Source organism: Columba livia, chromosome 4 (genome assembly GCF_036013475.1).
Source record: "Columba livia isolate bColLiv1 breed racing homer chromosome 4, bColLiv1.pat.W.v2, whole genome shotgun sequence".
Taxonomy (NCBI): domain Eukaryota; kingdom Metazoa; phylum Chordata; class Aves; order Columbiformes; family Columbidae; genus Columba; species Columba livia.
In genome coordinates, this window is record NC_088605.1 from 18,726,530 (window position 1) to 18,746,460 (window position 19,931).

The 19,931-nt window shown below is 36.2% G+C and overlaps 1 protein-coding gene across 1 annotated transcript in view; it reads right to left on the reverse strand.

The window, feature by feature from the left end:
• ADGRA3 (adhesion G protein-coupled receptor A3) overlaps positions 1-19,931 on the reverse strand; it is a 57,018-nt gene that overhangs the window by 6,625 nt on the left and 30,462 nt on the right. The window contains exons 9-16 of the mRNA XM_065060647.1: positions 14,105-14,306; positions 11,762-11,911; positions 8,921-9,082; positions 8,375-8,578; positions 7,098-7,311; positions 6,737-6,945; positions 1,577-1,701; positions 922-1,045 (exon numbers count right to left, since the gene is read on the reverse strand). Of these exons, the coding sequence (XP_064916719.1) occupies positions 922-1,045; positions 1,577-1,701; positions 6,737-6,945; positions 7,098-7,311; positions 8,375-8,578; positions 8,921-9,082; positions 11,762-11,911; positions 14,105-14,306 (1,390 nt within the window). The remainder of the gene's footprint in view (positions 1-921; positions 1,046-1,576; positions 1,702-6,736; positions 6,946-7,097; positions 7,312-8,374; positions 8,579-8,920; positions 9,083-11,761; positions 11,912-14,104; positions 14,307-19,931) is intronic.

The window sequence follows — 19,931 nt, forward strand, 5'->3', positions numbered from 1 at the left end:
TTTCCTTGCAAGTTTCAGTCACCAGTGAAAGCACAACTCTTAACCCCTCCATACCACAGAAATTCTCTTGGAGGATTACTGTCTCCAAGAACACAAGAAAAAAGATTACAGTTTGTCAAACCGTTCCCTCATCTCCATATACATGTGTGTGCACACACACAAGCATTCTCCTCATATTTGTAAGAGAAGGGTCAGACATTTTATTGCAACACTTCGAACTGTCAACCTAATAAGTACCGTAAATTCAAAAAGAAGCATTATGGAATATTATGCTAAGGGACTAGAAACTTATGAATCACTGGATCGAAAAAAGTAAAACAAAAATTTCACTGATATAATTCCAAAGTGGCGACTGTTATTATACTGAAACACTGCAACTGAATTAGAGATGGCCAAATCTTAAAAAACCAAATCAATATACAAGAGCAGTCTCAATAAAGCCAGTGATGTTTGTTTACAGAAAGCATTGGTCTCTGACTTGAAACTCTCTCCTTCCCTTTAGGTTGTACTGAGCAAACAGAAATAACTCTTTTAATACCTGTGGAAATCAGTTTTCTCATGGTCTGTAAAGGCCACATAAAGGCCTATAAAACAATTTCATAACAAGTAAGTCTCAAAAATAAAACAAACAGGTATCACATTTCTTTGTGACAGCATTTTGGACAAAAAAATATTTGTTGCTCTTCTGAAATATTTTTCCAGTTTTCAGGTAACACACTAGTTTTACCTTCATGGCTGGAGGAAAACACAAGAGAAATCTTAAAAGTAAAAAAAATAGATCATTTTTTTAATCAAAATTTTACATTCTGATGAAAATGCCGGTACAGTACAACAGGTCTGCAAAAGGCAAAGGGGGTGGATACATATATAGGAGTATGAGACTGGTAACTTATTTTTTCAAGTGTTTGCATGTTTACTTACTGCTTGGCAAATGCTGGCGTTCCTGGTCTGAGTTATGCCTCCAATAAACATCACACATGTCAGGAAAATATGAAAGCTCAGGTTAACTAGCATATGCCAGCTTTTTACACTGATCCTGATCACACTGTTAAAAGAAACAAATTACACAACATAAAACACAGCTGCATTATTGTCTTTCAGAAACTAGCACGATACACTTGTGATAAATAAGATATAATTACTGTTAATGATTGTTTGACTATCATGTACTTTGTAATCAAATATAATCTCTGGTCTTCATCAGAAGAAATTAAAACACCCTCCTATTAACTCGCTTTATACAACTATTTGGGGCCTGATTCAAAAATTTTAGGCGTCAAGCTTTCACATCAACAGAAGCATAAAAGGCTGAAGAGTTTGTCAAATTCTACCATCGTGCTCGAGTGGACTCTTATCATGAAGCAAACGTGAAAAATTAAAGAGATATATGGTTACAAGAGCTACATGGTCATACTCAAAAACACGTGAAATAACTACTTTCTTAACTATTAGTTTGCATCAACAAATTTTAGAGGGGAAAAACCCTCACAAATGCAGATCACTGTATTTTTAAAAAGAAAAATTAGTCTAAGCACTATGAAACTAATTTTTTAAGTCTAGTAACTTTGATTCATACCTGTGATGGTAAATGTAACTGACTATGATCATCAACAGGCACATTAGCAAAACCATGGCAGTGGCATAAATTACTGGATGCAAAAGATCAGCTGGTTGCGTATATAATTCTGCTCCTGTCAAGTCCTGACAAAAACAAAATTAACATTAGTCCACCTTATCTCTTCATTTTGTAAACGTGGGGAATGGAAAAGGAAACACAAATTAAGTAATAACAGCAACCTTCTAGATGAAACGTCTTCCCTCCCACCCTACTCTAAAGCTGACCCTCCAACTTTTTATCATTTGATGTTTCTGGCTTTCTTCCACTATTACCTGCTATTCTGACTAACCTTTATAAATGTAGTCACCCACCTTACAGAACACTTAAACTTCATACGTACTTGAATACAGAGAGAAATTAGTAGCTTATAAACACAAACCATTTTATTCTTCCTAAAATATGTATATGTATATCATGTAGCACAACTGTGTGTTTCAGTTGTGATTATTATCTTCTGCAATAACCCAAAGAACATTACAGGAAGCGTCCCCAGCAAGTCTGCAGATGATGCTACAGACTGGGGGGACTGATCAATAGCCTGGAGGATATTCAGAGGGATGTTCGTGAGCCAGAAAAATGGGCTGATAAAATATCATTAAATTTACCAAAGGTAAATGCTAAAAGATCTGCATCTGGGATGTAATAACCTCATGCGTGCAAAAATACAGGCTGGGCACTTGCCTTATTAGAAAGCAACCAAAGAACCACTTGAGGGTACTGGCAGACAAAAGCTGACCCCAAGTCAGCAGTGCCGCCTGCAGCCCAAGGCCAGACTTTGCTTTACTAGCAGAAACACAGCAAGTGGGTGAAGTGGTTATTCCCTTCTGTTCAGCACTGTGACACCATCTCCTCAGAACTGTCTTCAATCTGAGGCTCCCCAGTACAAGAAAGGCACTGACATACTGGATGGTGCAAGTCTAACAAGTCACTAGGACGATTAGCAGGCTGAAGCACGCAATGTCTGAGGCTGAATGGTCTGAGTCTGTTCATCTTTAGGAAGAAAAGGAAGATAGGAGAAATCTCATTATTATCTTGAACTACCTACTGGGATGGTATAAAGACGACTGAGCCAAACAATTCTTGGAGCTGAACCATGAAATAATGAGAAGCAATGGACAGTATCAGCAACACAAAGTTATGATCAGATATAGGAAAAAAACTAGAATGGCTGTGGGCACATACTGGCCAGAGAGACTCTGCCCTTGGAAATACCCAAAGCTTGACTGAGTATGATCTGGAGCAATATGATCTGACTTTGAAGCTGATCAAATTTCAAGCAGATAATTTGACCAGATGCTCTCCCTACCAGACTGTTATTCTATGATTACTGTTTGACTGGAATAGAAAGAATTCAACAGCTCTTTAGCATCGTTCGAGTCTTCTGAACGAACCCATCAAAATATTACTTAAGAAGTAAGCATGAAATGGGACCTTGGACTGTTAAAGCACGGCAGTATTTCAAATGACATTTAAGAAGTGACATTTTTATTCATTAACAAGAATAGCAAGAAGAAATAATTCTGTTTGGATGCAGTTACAACTACTAGAGTTCCATTTCCATTATGGTAATGAACACTGGGGGCATGGGGGGAAGAAGCCACAAAAATCCACAAACCCCAAACCAACATAACGTCAGTCCCTTCCAGCACAAAATAAAATAAATTTGTTTAACTAAGATCACTGGAAAAAACTCTTTTAATGTTTCAGAAGGGAGAGCATACAGAAATGTCTCTCACCTCTGAGTCACTCCTAAATCTCTAGAGTTGGCAAAGTTCAAAAGCGTGCCGGGGAAAAGAACAAATTTGGCATTCACAAAGAACAGTAGAACATTAGGAGGAAGCTTCAGTTTGTTTTGAGAAAAACCACAGTGATATACAATCTGGTTTTAAGGTTAAGCTGGGTAATCTGATTTCATGAACAGAAGAAGAGTTCTTGAATTGAGGCTTACAATTAAATTAGAGTCAGCAGTCTCTTCACCACTCCTTCAATTGTTCTTTCATCAGAATATAAATTTGGTATTTTTAACTAACTCACCTACCTCATTTCAAACTAATTTAATCAGATTGTCAGTTTGATTTTTATGTATTTGGTTTTCTTTGGCATTTGGAAGAAACACTTGGAGAAAGATCATAAAATCTTAAGCCCCAGGCAGGCCGTGTTATCCGATTTCAACACTACCCATGGCCTGGTTGATCTCCAGCTGCAGATCCCTAGGAACTCAGTGCTGCTACAAGCATGAGCAAATGCACTGGCACCCACAGCTGGTGAGTATCAGAGAAGAGGAACTGTAGGAGAATTCTGGTTGCTGCTTCCAGATTGACAGGTAACAAGATGTCTGCATCTATTTGTGTGAATGTTGAGAACAAGGGCTACGAAAATGGCAAGATTTACGATAAACTTCTAAAACATCTGAGAAAAGTCAGTATGCCTAGCCTAGTCAGCAACGGCCTTGCCCCAATGCTCACTAAGTCAATGGAATTCTTAGCAATTGCACTGACATTTTAATCAGATGTACTAAAAGCAGTACAGGGAGCAAATGATGTTATTTCTGAGCTAAACTGATCTTAAATAATAATTTAGTAAAAAAGAATTACAGTAAAGTAACCATAGAGATAACATTAAGAAGAACATTAGGGCATTTATGGCCAACTACCAGAACTCTGTTTCTTCTCAACTACCATTGTTAGTTTTTTTTAATCTCTGCTGCAGGCCTATACTAATGAGATTTCAGCTGAGCTTCCCGGTTATGTCTTGTATTATTAAACAGTGGTTAAAATAATTTCCAAATAAATACAAAATTTTATAGCTGTATCTTCTGAAATTACTAAGATTAGAAAACTAGGCAGTGAGTTATGGGTTTCCTTGTCAGAGAGGACTTTACATTATGTTCTTGAATGTATGAAGACGAGCCAGTGTATTACAACCTCCTTTCTCCTACACACATACATACTAAGGCACAGTAGACTGAAAAAGAGTGAAATAACGCTGGTTAAGTCATACACCATCCAGTCAGGATGATGGAATATTGCATTCCATTCCCTCCTGCCACTACTGTTCATGTATTTGATATTAATGACAACTGCTGAATTAAAAGTCAAACTTCTAAAACTGAAGCCAAAAGAATTTCCTATGAGCCTGGGACCAGAATCCAGACCTTCACAACACTGTGAGAGTTCACAAATGAAACAGGCTATTATGGCTTTTCTTAGCTAATATATGGATAGGCATTATGAAAACCTTTTTCAATAGCCCCTTAAACATTGAGCTTTTGCAGTGTATTAACCACATGCAAGGACTACCTAACACAGGTGTGTCAAAATCATTCTCACCAGGGGCCAACATCAGACTCAAGGTTGCCTTCAGAGGGCCAAATGTAATTTCAGGACTACTCCTACATTTATACAGTCCTAAAGTTACATACGGCCCTTTGAAGGCAACCATGAGGCTGATGTGACCCCCGGTGAAAACAAGTTTGACATCCCTGATCTAACAAATGAATGTTACTCTGTCCTCCTCCACCTCGCCCCTCCGCTCCAGTCTCTACAGCCCAGCGTTTTGGGAAATAGCTACACGTTTAACGAACACCAGTTTCAAGCACGCATAAAATGAGAGCCGCTGGCAGAAAAGAAAGCTGCCTTTCCCTCTAACCTTTTTGATTTCTGATTGTCAGCAGTTCTCTATATAACTCACAATAATATACCAATATAATCTTACCATGTATTAATTTAGAAATAGTCATTTACAGCAGCAGATTGAATATGCTCTTCATTTTTCTTCCTCCAGATGGCAGAAATGTGACCAATTTAAAGCATAATCTCTCTTTCCATACTACACATACAAATGAAGTTTAATTCCATTTTAAAGAATGTGGTTATGTTTTAGGAAAGGATTATGTATTTGAAAAATATGAAATGGAAATATAGGATTTTAACTATCTGAAGTAACTTAAAACAGCACCTTCTGAGGCAAAGTGAGAAGTTGCTTTCTTTGAGCTCTTTTAAAAAGCTTGGCATGTAAATCTTAATTTTATTTATGTTTAGCTTTTTGGTATTCTACTAAATTCTTTTAAGAGGAAGATTTTTGAAAAATAGCAACTTTTCATACACTGGTCATCATAAACTAATCTTCTCTTCTTCCACATACAATTACATTAAAATATCTATTTAATTCCACACAGAGCACATTACCTACAACAAAACCCATGCCAAATTTACACTTAAGTTAACAAGATTTCCTAAACCTGTTACTATTTCACTCAGCTTCCTACTACCCTTCTGTTTGTGTGTATCACATTTTATCATTTAACATCTGTGGTGATGACTGACGAGGAGAGTACCAGTCACCATCTGTAAAAAGGGAAGCTTCACAGGCCAAATTCTGAAATGAAGAACTCTGGGAACAGACAAATAAGAAAACCTACTTCATAACTGAAGTGCACTAAAAGAATGTGTCTCACTCCCTTCTTTAGTGATCACTATATTTTAGAACTGGTTAAACATTTTATTGCCATCAATACACTCAGACTAGAGTTCAGATACTATTTTTTAAGCAATATTTCAAAAACATATTGGATGGTAATTAAGCGCTTTGATTTTATTTTCTTTTTTCAATTGATATCGTCTGGTAACAGACCTACATGCTAGTGAATGAATAGCTAATTCGCAGTGAAATAGCAAATCTCTGGTTACAGATAATAGAAAAAAATACCTGGAAAACAGTCCTGCCAAGAGACAAAGCCAACAAATTTTATCTAACACAGAAAAGATTATTTTTTTGACTGTTACCTTTCTCTATTATAAACTGTCATTGTTAGACTAGAGTTCATAAAAGCCCATTTGATTAACTAGCTCATTAAAATGGCTTCCTATAATGTAGTACTTTTTATATGAAAATTCTTTTGTGCCTAGTATAATCAGCAATTAATTCCACTTTGACATATTTCCACTTAATTTCCACTTAAACTTCATCTTACATCAACATTTGTATCTTATGTCTAGTTTTACATGAAATGGAATGTGGGAATGCTCATTTTCTTCAATGCAAGAAAAAAAAAAAACAGAATTGTATTTTACATATTTTTAAGATCCAGAAAGAGACATGTAATTCTAAGTCTCATACCATTAAAACAGCATAGTTGCTGAGGGAGTAGCATTGAATGGTAGTAATATTTTCATCAGACAGAAGAATGCGACAACCATCAGATTTCCATCCCCCTTGTCCATTCAGTAGATCAAAGTCCCACTGAGCTGCAACAGCATCTGCTCCATGCGCAATGCGCCGCAGTGTCACATTTATAGGAACGTGGTGACTGGCTAGGTTTAAACCATCTGTTACAAAAGAAATGCATTTGCACATAAATTTCTCAACATGTAACACATTAGATGCTAAAAAGCTTTTATTAGATATACAGTAGTAGAAAAAAGGAGTCAAATTTTTCTGATTTTTAAAGATCATTAAAAAGTAGCAATAAAAAACAAACCTATCTTGGTAAGAATAACTGGTGTTACAACTGTACGACGTTTCCCATCATCAGCCAGATTTGTCGAATTCCCCGTTGCTGGAAAAAGCTTTCCATTGCGAAATGCGATAAGCTGAAGCTTGTAGACAGATTCATCTGCTGGTTTGATTTCTCTTTTTTGCTTTTGGGTGAAAAGGGAAGCTGGCAACTGGATAGAAGCCTCTACAATTGTGTTCTACAAATAAACAGATTTTTAATGTTTTAAAGAGAAAATGAAATTCTTTATAGCGATTAAATTAGCAACTCCTCCAATTGAACAGTGTCAGAGATTAATGCATCTAGCAAACTATATATCATGACAAACCTATTTGACAGTGTTTCCAAGTAATCCACGATAAAAATAATTCAATTGGGTTATTAAAGTCTTGACACTTTCTTTAAAAGAAAAAAAAAAAAAAGCAAGCTAAGAACCTGCAGTTACCTTACTTGTTACAGAGAGTAAAGTTGAAGTTGATAAGAGTAAAGTATTTCAAGAGCTTTCCAGATTAAACTACTGGCAACTAGAAGCAGTAACCAAGATAAGCAGACAAAGAGAAATGCTGTAGTTGTGCATTAGTACCATTCAAAAAAAAAGCTTGCATGTGATTTCACAGAATTGCATAAATATAATTTCAAATATACACCCTGCAGTGATGTTCAGGCAAATGAAGTGATAAAAGCAAACTGGTATGTTATGGAATGTAACTGAAAAAAATACTTCTACAGAATATGAGGAAGAGTTTCCATTCCATACACACCCACATACATAAATATATATTTATATGTGTGTGTGTGTGTGTGCGCGCACACATGCACATATACATGCAAATCAACTTAACCTTTCAGGTCTATTTTCTACTTCATGCTTAATTACAGTATCACTAAGCAGAATATTACAGATCTTTAAGGAGACTGGTAATACCTGATTTAATACATAATGAAGGTGAATACAGAGCAAAATGAAGCCAGGTATCATTATGAAGTAGGGAGTATTTCAATTTCCACACTTATGAAAAGATATGAAAGCATCTTTCAACTTAAGAAGTTTTAATAAAGAAAACCACACCCACTCATTAAAAATCGTGTCCATTAAAAAAGATATTCCACAATCAAACTTTATTATCCTTTGTCACTTTCTTTTGTCACAGCCATTCTGGATTACGTAAAAATGCTACTTTAAAAATTAATAATATAAGCTTGCTTTCTAAATGATTCATATCTAAGATATTACGACAGTAGTGAAACAATGAGTATCCAACCTTTAGAGCCAGACTTGACAGCGTATTTGAAACGTTGCACTTAAAGCTTAATTGTTTATCTAGATTTCCATCTGGATCTCTTCTCCCATAATCACTGAGTCCTGTACGGTCTGATGTAGCCACTTTCTGAAATACGGTGCATGTCATCCCAGTGAAACCAGCAGCTTTTATTACATAAGCCTCAAGAGCAATATTTGGAGAGTACTGTGATGACAAAAGTCAAACATTAAATAATTTCACACTTCACAAGAAGAATAATAAATAATCTTAAATGGATTCTTTGCCTCAATAGAAAGAAAAAAAAAAAAAAAAACACGCCACAAAAAAACCCACCCACAACCAACCAACCAAACAAAACAACGCTAATACCACCCAGAAAACCGTTTCTGTTTATCCAGCAAAGACAAATCTGTTCAGAGTATTTCTCTTCTCCCTACAGAAACGGTAGGCATTTCAGATAATAACAACATCTATTAAGAAAAATAAAAAGCTATTGAAACTCCAGAGCCAGCAAAATGTCTTCTAAATAAATAAATTTGTACTTACAGTAGAATAAACTTGAGCTCCATTTGCAAGCCGATACATAGCAATTTTCTGTAGACACTGCACAATTCTAGTGCAAGCCTTGGCTTCCCTTTGTGCCATCCACAGAACACGTTCATCAGCTAGCATAATATTACTTGCTATGTCCACCATCACATCACCAAGCTAACAGGGAAAAGAAATTATTAGTTTCTATCTTTCAAAGTATTTGTCAAGTAGGATCATTATCAGAAAATATAAAGCAACCTGTCAGCACAAAAAGAAAAATAAAATTGGCTGTTCCTGTTTCAATCACCACTTGTCACGTTGAGATACTGAAATACTTAGAGACATTTACCTCCATTCAATAAAAATGTTATGCCAACCTAATTTTTGCCTGCTTACATTATATTTAGAAAACAAATACAGATATTTCATTAAAAACAAAGTTTAATACTCCACATTCTACTGTACTAGTTAAAAAGAATTTATAATCAACATTAAACCTAAAATAAACTATTATAAAAATCAACAATAGTACAGTTTGCATGTATGAGGGAAGACAATAAGAAAAGAGTAATACAGGCAAAAAATAGCATGCAACCCTCGTGCTTTTCTTCCTCTCACTATGCCTGCCTTTTCTTTCATTGCTTCCTTGCTTGCCTTTAATACTGCATGAACTGTTCTATGTCACAGGTTATACATGATAGAGATAGCAAATACCCAGAGGTACCAGAGCTGCTTTCAAACCACCAATTACATTGTTGTAAGTTTATGCTCACACTCCCTGCCCTGTCTTCTGTGTGACAGACAAACTATTAATATAAAGGGATTTCATTTATTTAGGCCACAACTCTGTCAAAATTAACAAGCACCTACATTGACAACACTGACCTACACCAGATTTTTACAACATTTAAGAAAGTGACAAATACTGGCCAAAAGTGGAGGTGTGTGTATTTTCTAGCTGAATTGACTGAAATGCAATTCACAGTGCCTAAATTTAGGGACTGGAATTTTCTGCATAGAGAGAGGGTGGGGTTGGAAAGACATCTCCTTTACTACCCATGCTTCCCAATTTTCTTTCAAAATATTACTAATAAGGAGATAACATAGTAGTTTGTTGTTCTTTTTAAAAATTGTTTAATACAAAGGCAAGAACAGGAATATAAAGATATTGATTGTTTTAGGAACTGTCAGTTTTAAGGACAGAAGCTACAAATCAGCAAACATTCTCAACAGCTAACACAGAGCCTCAAGCAGCATTTGCAGGTTGCAGCCCTTTTCATTAAATCCCCAAAACCAAATCCAAGTTAAATTAAAGATCTTCATTATGACTTATTACTACTTGAAAAATTCTAACATGTAAAACCATCTTTTGATGTGTAAAACAATAAATTAACAGTATTAAGACCCTAAAGTCACAATACTTAAGTTGTTTCATACTTTTAAAAATATTACACATTATTCTATCTCCTGCTTACCAAAGTACACAGAAGTTTTTCCAACTGTGTTCTAACTTAAGACAATCTCCTAAGACCCTCCTGAACATTTGCCTTCAGTTTATTTCTTCTGACATGAAAATTTATTAAATGCTTTTTATAATTTATAGTTTTTATCTTTCAGAATAGCCACAGAAACACAAACTAAAGAACTGACAGTAAGATGGTATAAGTAAATACAGTGTCAAGAAAAGGTTTGTAGATTAATATCTTAATAAGAAATAACTAAGTCTTAATTAGAGGTACTTAAAAATATTAAATGAAATTGCACTCATTATCATTGGATATACCAGCAAATCAAAGGTTGACTTAAAATCAAACCAATTAAGATAAAAAATACATTGTTTAAGATCAAAACTACCTACGAATTTGACTTTAATTTTTTCATATCATCTATTACCTTCAGAAATGGCAAAGTAATGCCAGATTGTATCACTCCACAGTCAATAAATCACAGCTGAGAATATCCTTATAATGTAACAAATCAAGCAGCAATCTAAAACATGGTTCTGTTTTTAACTGGGTACAAAACCAGCCATTTAATGAACTGCTCGTATAATTCCAAAATACACACACAAAAAATACAAGGCATGACTGTAAAAAGGAGATTTAGCCTTAAAATTCTCCAAGAATTTCTGTGAAGAATTTAGAACCAGAATTTATGGTTTGCTGAGGGTGGACAGTGAAAATTTGTCTTTTTGTTTGTGCAAGTTTATAATTGAGGTGCTGTGATCTCCAACTTCCCAACATGGACTGTACAGTGAGATCAATATAACCTCTGTTCAGCAGTGAAACAGAGAGTTCCTACCCACTGGTGGGACTACTCAACCACTCACACTTTTCTCCCCAACAATGAGCATTCTTTAAGATTTTCTTTTAATGTCTTATCTCATATCCCGCAAGATATAGGAATACTGAAAACCTTACAGATACAGCTCAATACTGAATAAAGACAGCCTACCATGGTAGGAGGGGAGAAGATAAGTCTTGTTTTATTCAATATTGAGAGGATCTCTGAGGCTTTCATTATTTGTATTTTTACATAAGAAAAACTTCAATGAAAACCTGTGTGACCCACTCCATATTAAATAAAAACAGACTTACTGTACCTATCTCCCTGCTCCAGTGCTGACCAGAGGTGTTACTCACATTACAGGTCCAGTGAATGCTGGATCATCTCAGCACGAATGCAAAGTCTGTGACCATGGGTCAGCAACTTCAGGGACCTACTAAACAAACAAAAACACGGAATAGAAACTGATAATCCACTAACTCAGTGCCTGCATCTAACGTTGAGAAGGTTTCACCGCTCAGAATACTTAAGGACAGATTACTTTAAAGTGATGGCAAATTATGCAGTTACCTCTTTATATTTTTCAGCAAACCTTCCAAATTTCTCTATCATTTCAGCCACAAAAATAACATCCATCTTATCAGAAAAATTTGCTGCTTCAACAGTGTAAGCCAAGAGCTGTCTTGCTGTTGCCACTGCATTAGTAAGGTTGAGCGGCATCTACACAGAGAACAAACATAAGCATTTTGAAGTGAAAATTAAGTACAAGATAGAGGCAATGCTTCAGCAATTAATAAATAAGAATTTTCCCGAAGAGGATAGCAATTCCCACAGGGATCACAGTGTTTTAAGTAGCCAGGGACTACCACCTTATCTGTTAGGAAGAACATTTCCTGCAAGCCAGAGAACCAGCATTTGTACCAACAGCCAGAAACTGGGCTCTATCCTGTTGTCCTAGAAGGGGAAGAGTTGTTGCACCAAGAAAAGGAGCAAAAGACAGTACTGTCAAATTCTTACCTTCCTTTATACCAAAGCCTAGGCATGACAACACAAAGCTCCCAAAATACAGCCTTTTATAGCAGGGGAAGCCAAAAGAACTTAAAACACATCACTGCTGTAGCATTCACTCTTGATTATATAATTACAGAAATCATTCGGAATGGAACATATACACACACACCAAAAAAAAAAAAAAAAAAAAAACACAACAAAAAAACCACCACAAACATCACAAGACAGGTCAACTCTACGACAAAGTTCATTCCTTCATTCCTGAAATGCAACATCAACATGCCTGAGCTAGCAGGGAACATCATGTAGTACAGTGGAAAGCTGTGCAAGTGTTATCAGCTCGTGTTCAGATGCTGTTTATCCGTGATAATCCAAACTAGAGATGTTCTGTCTTCCCATTTTTGGTGTACAGATATCTAGGCCGCCCTACTGGATTTGCAATGTGCCACATAAGCACAACCACATATTTGTCCCTGCTGGTCTTAGCACTTGTACATAGATTTGAATGCAATGAATGGAAGATTACTTTTTTGGAAAACAGAAAGCCATGCATTTAAAGTATAAATAAAGTTCAAAGTCATAATAAGAACTGAACTAAGTAAACTTTCCAATTCAGATATTCTGCATAATTTCTTTAAATGTGAATTTCTTTACAGTTAAAACTATATCTGTACAATATGCAAACAAGAACATTGTAATATAAATTTTTGTGTATAAATGCTACAAAGATTTCACTCCATTTTAAACTTAGACCTCTACTTGATTTCAATTGCTTGGCAGAGTTCTAATATTCAAAACAGGTCAACTACTTTTGTGTTCAAAGGCTCTAAAGATGCTTATAATATTACATTTAATGTTACTCTCAAAGAGATAATCAAAGCCTGTGCAGAATTCTGCTAAAAATTCCAGACCTACTACACAGAAAAAGGGGAAGGCTCTACCGAGTAAAATCGAGTCCTAAAACCAGAACATGCCAACTTCTCCGTTTGAGAAAATTAATTTGAGATCTCTCTTTCAGTGTAGCATGCCTGTGCGCATGTATTTTTAAGCGGATAACAGGAAGTTATCTACCTCACACACAGAAATTCTACTTCTGCTTTTCTGAAGATACCAGTGTGACCCTCACCCCTGCTACACCACTTGGACAGGCACAAGTCTCCAGGGCTGGATGGGATCCACCCAAGGGTCCTGAGGGAGCTGGTAGAGGTGCTCACTGCACTGGACAACATCAACCTTAAAGCAGAGGTTCAAAGTTTACGGAGTATTTTTACATATAAGGGTGGGTACATCACTGCAGAAGAGTGTTTGTGAAAGCATACATAACTAGGGACAAGCTTCAGAAGGAGTTAGGAGCTGAAAAGGTTTGTTTCATAGCTACACTGAAAATCTAGAATACTCTATTGTATCCTGGTGAGTACTACCAGCTTACAGACGCCTAGTTAATACTCACTGCTTTCACTAGTTAACTCTCATCAGCCTCATCAAGTCCGTTAGAGGCTTACAGCAACAGAGGTAGAGCAGAGCTTTACTGTTCTCTATGATCATAATGAAAATAGCTGTTCTCCATTACAGCCTCAGCCTGCCTTGTTTCTCTGTAGCTTGTGGGCAGGACAGGGCATCTAGTTGACAAAAAAAACCCATGACAAGTACCATTCTCTTATACTTCACACAAGGACACCAAAGAATAACATTTTCCTTGCACTTTCAATTTGAAAGCACTCAAACCAGATATTAAACCAAACTTTTAACATAAACCTACAAGTTCTAGTGTTGTACTCAGAGGCATGCGTTCATCATAATTCATCTAGACCACCAGTATTACCAGCTTAAAAAAAAAAAAAAAGGACTTTTGAGTTTTCATTTTCATTAAATAATTTGATATCGTAGAAATGCACAAATTACCTGATTGAACATATAAAGAACTCGAGTCACATCATTTGCATACTGGCACCTGGAGTAGTCCTCTTCTGCCCAGTACCCTCCCCTGTCGCACCTGCGCCAGGCTCTTCTCTCATCTTGCGAGTTGCCAGGATATATCCCACTGCCAGCGGAGTAACGCGTACACAGCAGGTAGGCTGTGATGCCTGCCAACGTTCTAGGCCACCTGGGGAGTCAAAAGCAAAAGGAAAAAAAAATTAGACAAATTTACATGACAAGTAAATAAAAGGATTAAGCACTACAGCATGAAATAAAGAGACACTCAAAACTAAGCATCTCTAAACTATTTAAAGGGCCACCTTGGCTCGCCTTCAGTATTTTCAAGCTGTTCATATTTGTGTATTATTAACAAAATGAGTTCTAATCCTAGCATGCTTTTTTTGAATTCTTTCGTGAGGTTGCAGATGGAGAGAAAAAGGTGCTCATAAAATTACTAAAAATCGTTTACAATTTTTTATAAAAATACCTTCACTACTTCATGAAAATTTTTGTATTAACACTATAAAAACAGTTAAAAACATCGTAGAGAGCCCTGCAAGCTTTCTATTTCACAGAATCACAGAATCAACTGGGTTGGAAAAGACCTCAGAGATCATCGAGTCCAACCCTTGGTCCAAGTCTAGTCCGTTTACTAGATCATGGCACTAAGTGCCATGTCCAATCTCAGTTTAAAAACCTCCAGGGACAGTGAGTCCACCACCTCCCTGGGCAGGCCATTCCAATGCCTGACCACTCTCTCTGTAAAGAATTTCTTTCTAATATCCAGCCCAAATTTCCCCTGGTAGAGTTTAAGCCCATGCCCCCTTGTCCTATTGCTAACTGCCTGGGAGAAGAGACCAATCCCCACCTGGCTATGACTTCCCTTCAGGTAGTTATAGAGAGTGATGAGGTCACCTCTAAGCCTCCTCTTCTCTAGACTAAACAACCCCAGCTCCCTCAGCCTCTCCCCATAGGTCTTGTGTTCACATGCCCATAGGTCTTATGTTCACATGCCCTATTCACATGCACCAACATAACTTTCAAATGACTGTATTGGTATCAATAGTAAACTGCAGATATGAACAGAAGACTACTCTTACAGCAATTAATAAACAGTAGCAGTACTACAACCAAACAGAAATAAATGAGAAACAAAAGCATTCATGATGTTAAGTAGAAAACAATTCCTTTCACTCCAGTTATGTGGAACTAAGCACTTTTGAAGAAAACTTATTTTATCAGCTTTCTCCTCTAAGATTTTACTGTATATTTTATCTGTATAAACACATAGAGATAAAAATGAAAGAATGAATAAATACAGAAAGTTAAAATGCAATACACCTGTCATGGACTGATCATTCACGAGATCAGAACTGATTCAAAGGAAACCATGCCTGAATTAGGTTGCAGTGCTGGGAAGAGAGGACAGGGACAACGCTAATACTTAAAGTTTTAAAGCAGAGAGCATACAGAGCATTCCACAATTTAGATAAGTATCTCAAATCCAATAGCCCAACATGTAAGGTTTAACTAAAACTGAGGGCAAAGGATGGCTTCATTTGATCATCCCAGGCTTTCTGTACCATAATTAAGTCAAGCTCCTTGAATAGGCTTTAAAGCTAACATACTTTTGCTCAGTTTGAAGTATTTTAAAGGGCCTTGCACAAAGCAGTCACCTCCAAAAATTGAAGTGGTCAAAAACCAAAAAAAAACCACACACACACACACAAAAAAAAAAAAAAACACACCACACAAAGAAAAAACACAAAAAAAACACACAAAAACAAACAAAAAACAAAACAAAACAAACAAAAACATAAAAAAGGCAAAAAAAAGCAGCAAAAAGCAAAAAACCAACTTTCTGTGTTTGGAGGAGGATGGAGTAAATCCCTTGAAAAATATTCTATTTCAGGAAATTAAAATTTAACTAATATTGTGAAAGCAGAGAAATTAAACAAATCAGCCCCATTTTCCTTCCTTACTCATCAGTTAAGTAACTTCTTACTGAAGACACTGGGGCTTATCACAGTTCTTTCTCCAAGAAGAGAATCACTCCAGGGACAGGCTAAGGCAAAAGGCTACACTTTTCAATTATATTAAATGATGCAAGTGATTAACCTTTTGGGGTATACTGAAAGTCCTCTCTGTCTCAAATTCCTACTAATACCTAATCAGCTCAAACAGAACAATTTTGGTATGTTCAGTAAAGAAAGAAAGTATCTGTCTTCAGGCCATTTTGACAAAGATTACTCAGGTTTGGGCAACAAGCAACTCCAAGATTGCTGCTGGTGGCATCCTTAAAATGCACAAGTCATGGCAACGACCATAAGAGAATTCAAAGTCAGTAAGGAATCTAAGGGCAAAGGCTAAACAATAATTACAACACACCAAATAGAAAACAAAGGCTTAAATTTTAGTCCCTTAAGATAGTAAAAAAAGGCTTAAATTCTACTAGCTTTTATAACATCTTTAGCATTACAAATCAGTTCTCCATATTCTAGTAACATCATTTAGTTAAGAAATGGAGACTTATTACAACCATTATAGTACTATCGGAATACCAGAAGACACAGAAGATAATTTGGGTATCATAGCAGATTCAGCCGGCCTAGCAAACACATACAAGACTTTTATTCAGAGCCTCAGCAGCCACTTCAAGAAATTAATGCAAGTGTCACCGTTCAACCTCTATCAGAAAGGAAAGCTTATATCAGAATTGGTGGCAATGGAGGTGGTTAAGAGAAAGAAATGAAAAAAATAAGATTAGCTCAGTTTTTAAATGCCAGGAGTCATATACAGGCATTTTAGAGAACATAAATTAATTCAAAGAACAAATATGGGGTCTGCAACAGTGATGTATATTATTTACCATCTTTTCTCTCATAAAGAAGAAAACCCAGCAGAAAGGACAAAAATCTCCCTTAGAAAAATCACAACAGCCTTTGTGAATTTTTGCAATCCTAATAGTGACCTCAGTGCAACATTCCATGCACCCTAGCAAGCTAAAAAAATCATCACTTTAGATCATGTCTGGCCAACTCTGATCAAGGACAGAGCAAGTTATGAATCTGCTGCGAAGGGAAGAAGGCCTAAGAGGATACAATTCATGTAAACTTATTTAAGTCTCTAAAATGTCTGTATGGACAATTAAAATGAAGTCTGATCAACACAGACTAGGAAAAGGACAAGGACAAAGATGAGCTACTTCTCTTTTCCCACTTCTTGAATGCATAATGAGCCTTCCAAGAATGAGGCCAAAAAGAAAACAGGCACATGAGGACAACTAATAATTCAGCTGGCACAGCTGTTAGAAGACCTGCAGGGCGTCCAAATACCTTGCATAATACACTCAAACCTCAGCTTCCAGAATACAGTCAGGTTCCCACAAACACTGACACTGGAGTCCAAAGCATCATTTCCAAAGCAATTTTATCAACACTGAAATTTTTGTATTAAGTTTCTAGATCAAAGATTCCACTTTGAAAAGGATACCGGCCTCTCTCTATACAGAATATTTTCTAAAAGTAGCATTTTTCCGAAGCACTTCTAACTTGAAGTGTGGTTGTGACTGAATGTATCGGTGCACAGACTGAGTGCCACATTGCCTTATCATAATTAAAACTCTGTAGTCCTGACAGATGCTGTATGACACAACCTCCAAAACAAACATTTTCACTGAAAAATGGCATGTGCCATTCCTTTCCTCACTATTCACACCTAGAAGAATTAGAAAAGGAGAAACCAGATTGAAACACTAGGACTCAAATGAAAAACAAGCCTTTCAGAAGAGCTTTAATTAGTATATTTTTAAATAAGTATAATTTCTAAGCTACATGTATCTTCTAGAAATTCTGTAGCCATCAAATGGAAAAAAATGACGGTTCCAGTGTTTAACACTACTTCAAAGACAACTAGATAATCACAAGTCTATCTTGACTTCTCGCCCCTTGTCCCTTTTTCATCTATCTCTTTCCCTTTTATTACTGTCCCCTTATTTCTGCTGTATTTACTTTTCACTCATCTCTGTGGACAGCATTTTATCATCTTTTACAATGATCTTATCAAAAGAATACTAGTAATACTAGACAGTCATATAATCTGTGCTGCCTTTATAACAAATCAGGTATGTACAGAAACATTTTCCTAATAAAACTGATATTATTCCTCTAACAATTTAGAAGGCTTTCCACTAACCAGACACAAAAGATGAGCAACTTAAAACTCCCAACTTTCTGCCATAATTTTGTATACACAAAACCAACACGAACGCAGTGTCACTACCAGAAGCGCTTTGTGGGCAGCAGTGTCCCTCATCCTCTTTCCCATTCACAACACCCATGGTGCAGGTACAAGTTTCTTTACAGCCCAACAGCGAATTAGATGGGAGAACCGATTCCAGCTGTAACTACACTTCCCTTATTCCCTGTTTTTACTAATGAAGGTCAACCCAGACCATTCGCAGTCATGAACCGTTTCCTCCCAGTACCTATATGCGATGACCAGATGAGGTGCTCTCCATTTTCCAGGAGTTCAGAGAGCACATTCCTCCAGCAGGGCTCCAAAGGTGACTAATGACATGAAATTCTCATCATGAAAACAAGGGCTACAGAAGTTTGGCTGCATTCTTAATTTCTTGTCAGCCTAAGCTTGAACATCTTTCACAGTTTACCCAACTGCTAGCAGAAGTACAAATTTGGACTCTATTAACTCTCTTATTTCATCACTGCTTATAATTAGGTGTTCAAAATTTATCACATATACATGAGAGTAGACAGCTGTGGTGGAAAAGATGGTTCATTTACATTTAAGTACTATAATTTCGTTTCAGGAAAAAAAAGCCAGTCCGTGAGATTATAAAAGAATCCTTCCCTTCATGCATATTAATTATGTTTTGAAAGCATTCATTTCTTTAAAACAACAATAAGTTTCAGTTACAATGAGTTTTTATATCATAATTTCATTAGCTTACAGGTAGTCTAATATTTTTTTCATATTACATCTCAGTAATTTTCTAAATTCAGCATGACAGCTGGAGCTTTAAGATTAATTACACTCAGGGAGTAACAGTTTTCAAAAGGATAATTCTTATATTTAAGAAAGAATTCCATCAACTACCAGCATAAAATTTTTGTAAACACAACAGCTGAAGGATTTACTGAAGCAGAAGAATTAGGGTACATTTCAACATGCAAACTGTATTTTCAGTTTAATCATTGATTGTAACATAGAGATATTTCTGAGTAAGGCTTAAAAGAATATCTAAATTAAGAAAAAGAAACATATTCCATGATGATGACACTTTTTGCCTAATCTTTATAAACTCATGCTAAACTACTATTACTGAGCCAAAGACAATGAAGACAAACATCCTCCTTCGCTACGCTTTGCTATCCCATCTCTGAAGGGATAAAAATCTAGATGCCACTTTTGAAACAGCTTCCAAGCTAAAATGACTAACCAGTTCCAACTAAAAAACTATAAAATCAAATTCACCTAGGATCATTTACAGCCATCTGCTCAGAACCATTTTCTCACTAGTCAAAGCCTTATTTCCATATGGTCTCAAAGGTGAAAAATTACTCTTTATTATTACACTACCTAAACTACAAATGGAAGTCTGTTATAGTGAACCCAGACATAGTGAACTTCTTGATAAGCTGAACATTTCCTGAAATCTTATTTCTTTCTACTGAATTCCAGAGGGGGTAAATCCTATTACACTGAACAGTCACTGAACAGCACAGGTTAATTTAATGGAAAACACTTTGAAATAAGCCTTTACCATCTGTTTTCACCTCTAATGACAAATCAA